Genomic DNA, 1798 nt, shown 5'->3' with positions numbered 1-1798 from the left:
TGTTGTTGCTGCGGGTGTTGCTGTTGTTGTTGTTGTTGCTGCTGCTGATGCAGTTGTTGTGAATGTGGCGTATGTGACGCATTCGACTGCATGTGATGCGCATGCGTCAGCGGATGATGTGGCGAGTGAAGCGCATGATGCGACGACGACTGCTGCGAGCCACTGCTGCCACCCGATGATGCCGACGATGAAGATGAGGATGAGGAGGAAGTGTGTGCCGGCAGTGAGGGAGGCCCATGCGAGAGTGGACTGTGCAAGGCGCTGGCTGACGAGTGTTGCGGCAGTGCGCCATGCGGCGAGCCATGCAGTGTGTGGTGCGGCGAAAGTAGCTGCTGCTGGTGTGGCGAATGCAGCTGCGCCGACTGCTGCTGTTGTTGCTGCTGCTGTAGGTGCTCCTGCTTGATGGAAGGCCCCAAGAACATGGACTTCATTTCGCTCTGTCCCAGCGTCGCGCTCAGCAGCTTCGAATGCTGATGATGTTGTTGCTGCTGTTGCTGCTGTAGGTGCTCCTGCTTGACGGAAGGCCCCAAAAACATTGACTTCATCTCGCTCTGTCCCAGCGTGGCGCTTAAGAGCTTCGAGTGCTGATGTTGAGCTGCTGCAGCGACTGCGGCAGCTGCTGCCAGCTGTTGTTGATGCTGATGCAGATGTTGTTGTGGCGAGAGCAGATGTTGTTGGTGGTGTGGAGAGAGTGGCGACTGATGGTGTGGTGAATGCATGTGTTGCTGTTGCGGTTGTTGCTGTTGTTGTTGTTGCTGCTGTTGCTGCTTGGACTTTTTGTGTTTTTTATACTTCACCTTGTAGAGATTGTAGACGGCGCCACTGTTACGACCGCCTGGCATTCGGTCCTCGCGTACGGCTGGAAGATGGAAAAGGAGTCAGTGGGATGTTAAAAGTAGAGTAGGAAAAAAGGTTTTCTTAACCAGAGTGTGAAATTTGAAAACCATACATCAAATGTTGAGACTTTTTAGAAAGCTTGTACGTAAAGCTCCATGAAATTTGGCTGAATAGATGTGGTACTTAAACTTGAAGAAAATCAGAGCTCAATTAAGCCTTCTAACGAGGTCGTGTCTAAACTGGCCCAGCCTTATGGTCCAGATCTATCCATCTAGCTCTACTATAAATCGGCACGAAGCTCATTCGCTAAGGATGTAGTATACGAATTGTTGAGCTTTTGCCTAATGGCCTATTTCGGGGCACAATAGACCACTAGGTCGCGGTGCAAACCTCATTTTATCATCTATTATCTAATCGCCTATTTTTATGCTCGTCCTTGAGTCCCTGAACCTGAAGTTCAAGAAATTACACCATTTATTTTTAAGAAAAAGGTTTACACTCCGTAGATATTCTTTCACTGATACAGACTGAGGTATGCTGCAGGTTAGGCAAGTCAACTCCAGTAAAGCCTAGTCCAACCGCGAAATTTTTTATTGAAAAAATAATAGCCAACTGACCGACGAATGAGTGAGTAAAAAGATTGGACTGTTCACAGATTAATGAAAAAATATTTAACTCTCATCTAACAAACAGTACTTCAAATGCTTAAAAGACTTAAACATTTTCTGAAAATTCAGCGTTTTCAATATGTTGCCAAGAAAATCCGGTGGTATAACCGAACGAAAAAATAATAGGCACGTAATGAGTCGGGAGCAATGCTACGAGCAGTTCTTCGCTCAAGATTAATACTCTGCCGAAGTACTGCCTTTTGGCTATACTGGCTGTAGGTCATCAGGCCACTCTTGTTAGAGTCTTTCTTCAACTCACCTTGCAGCACCATACCCTGCTCGATACACTTCTT

At 47.2% G+C, this 1798-nt stretch overlaps 1 protein-coding gene across 1 annotated transcript in view; it reads right to left on the bottom strand.

Moving 5' to 3' along the window:
- LOC118748361 (putative mediator of RNA polymerase II transcription subunit 26) overlaps positions 1 to 1798 on the bottom strand; it is a gene marked incomplete at its 5' end in the record, with an annotated part of 5814 nt that extends 4016 nt beyond the window's left edge. Inside the window, 3 exon segments of the mRNA XM_036482734.1 lie at positions 288 to 501; positions 583 to 859; positions 1765 to 1798. Of these exon segments, the coding sequence (XP_036338627.1) occupies positions 288 to 501; positions 583 to 859; positions 1765 to 1777 (504 nt within the window).

The sequence above is a fragment of the Rhagoletis pomonella genome, unplaced genomic scaffold (genome assembly GCF_013731165.1).
Source record: "Rhagoletis pomonella isolate Grant_MI unplaced genomic scaffold, Rhpom_1.0 Rhpom_scaffold_00013, whole genome shotgun sequence".
In the NCBI taxonomy this organism is placed as follows: Eukaryota; Metazoa; Arthropoda; class Insecta; order Diptera; family Tephritidae; genus Rhagoletis; species Rhagoletis pomonella.
The sequence above is the reverse complement of the archived record's forward strand: the minus strand, read 5'-3'. Positions and strand labels throughout refer to the sequence as shown.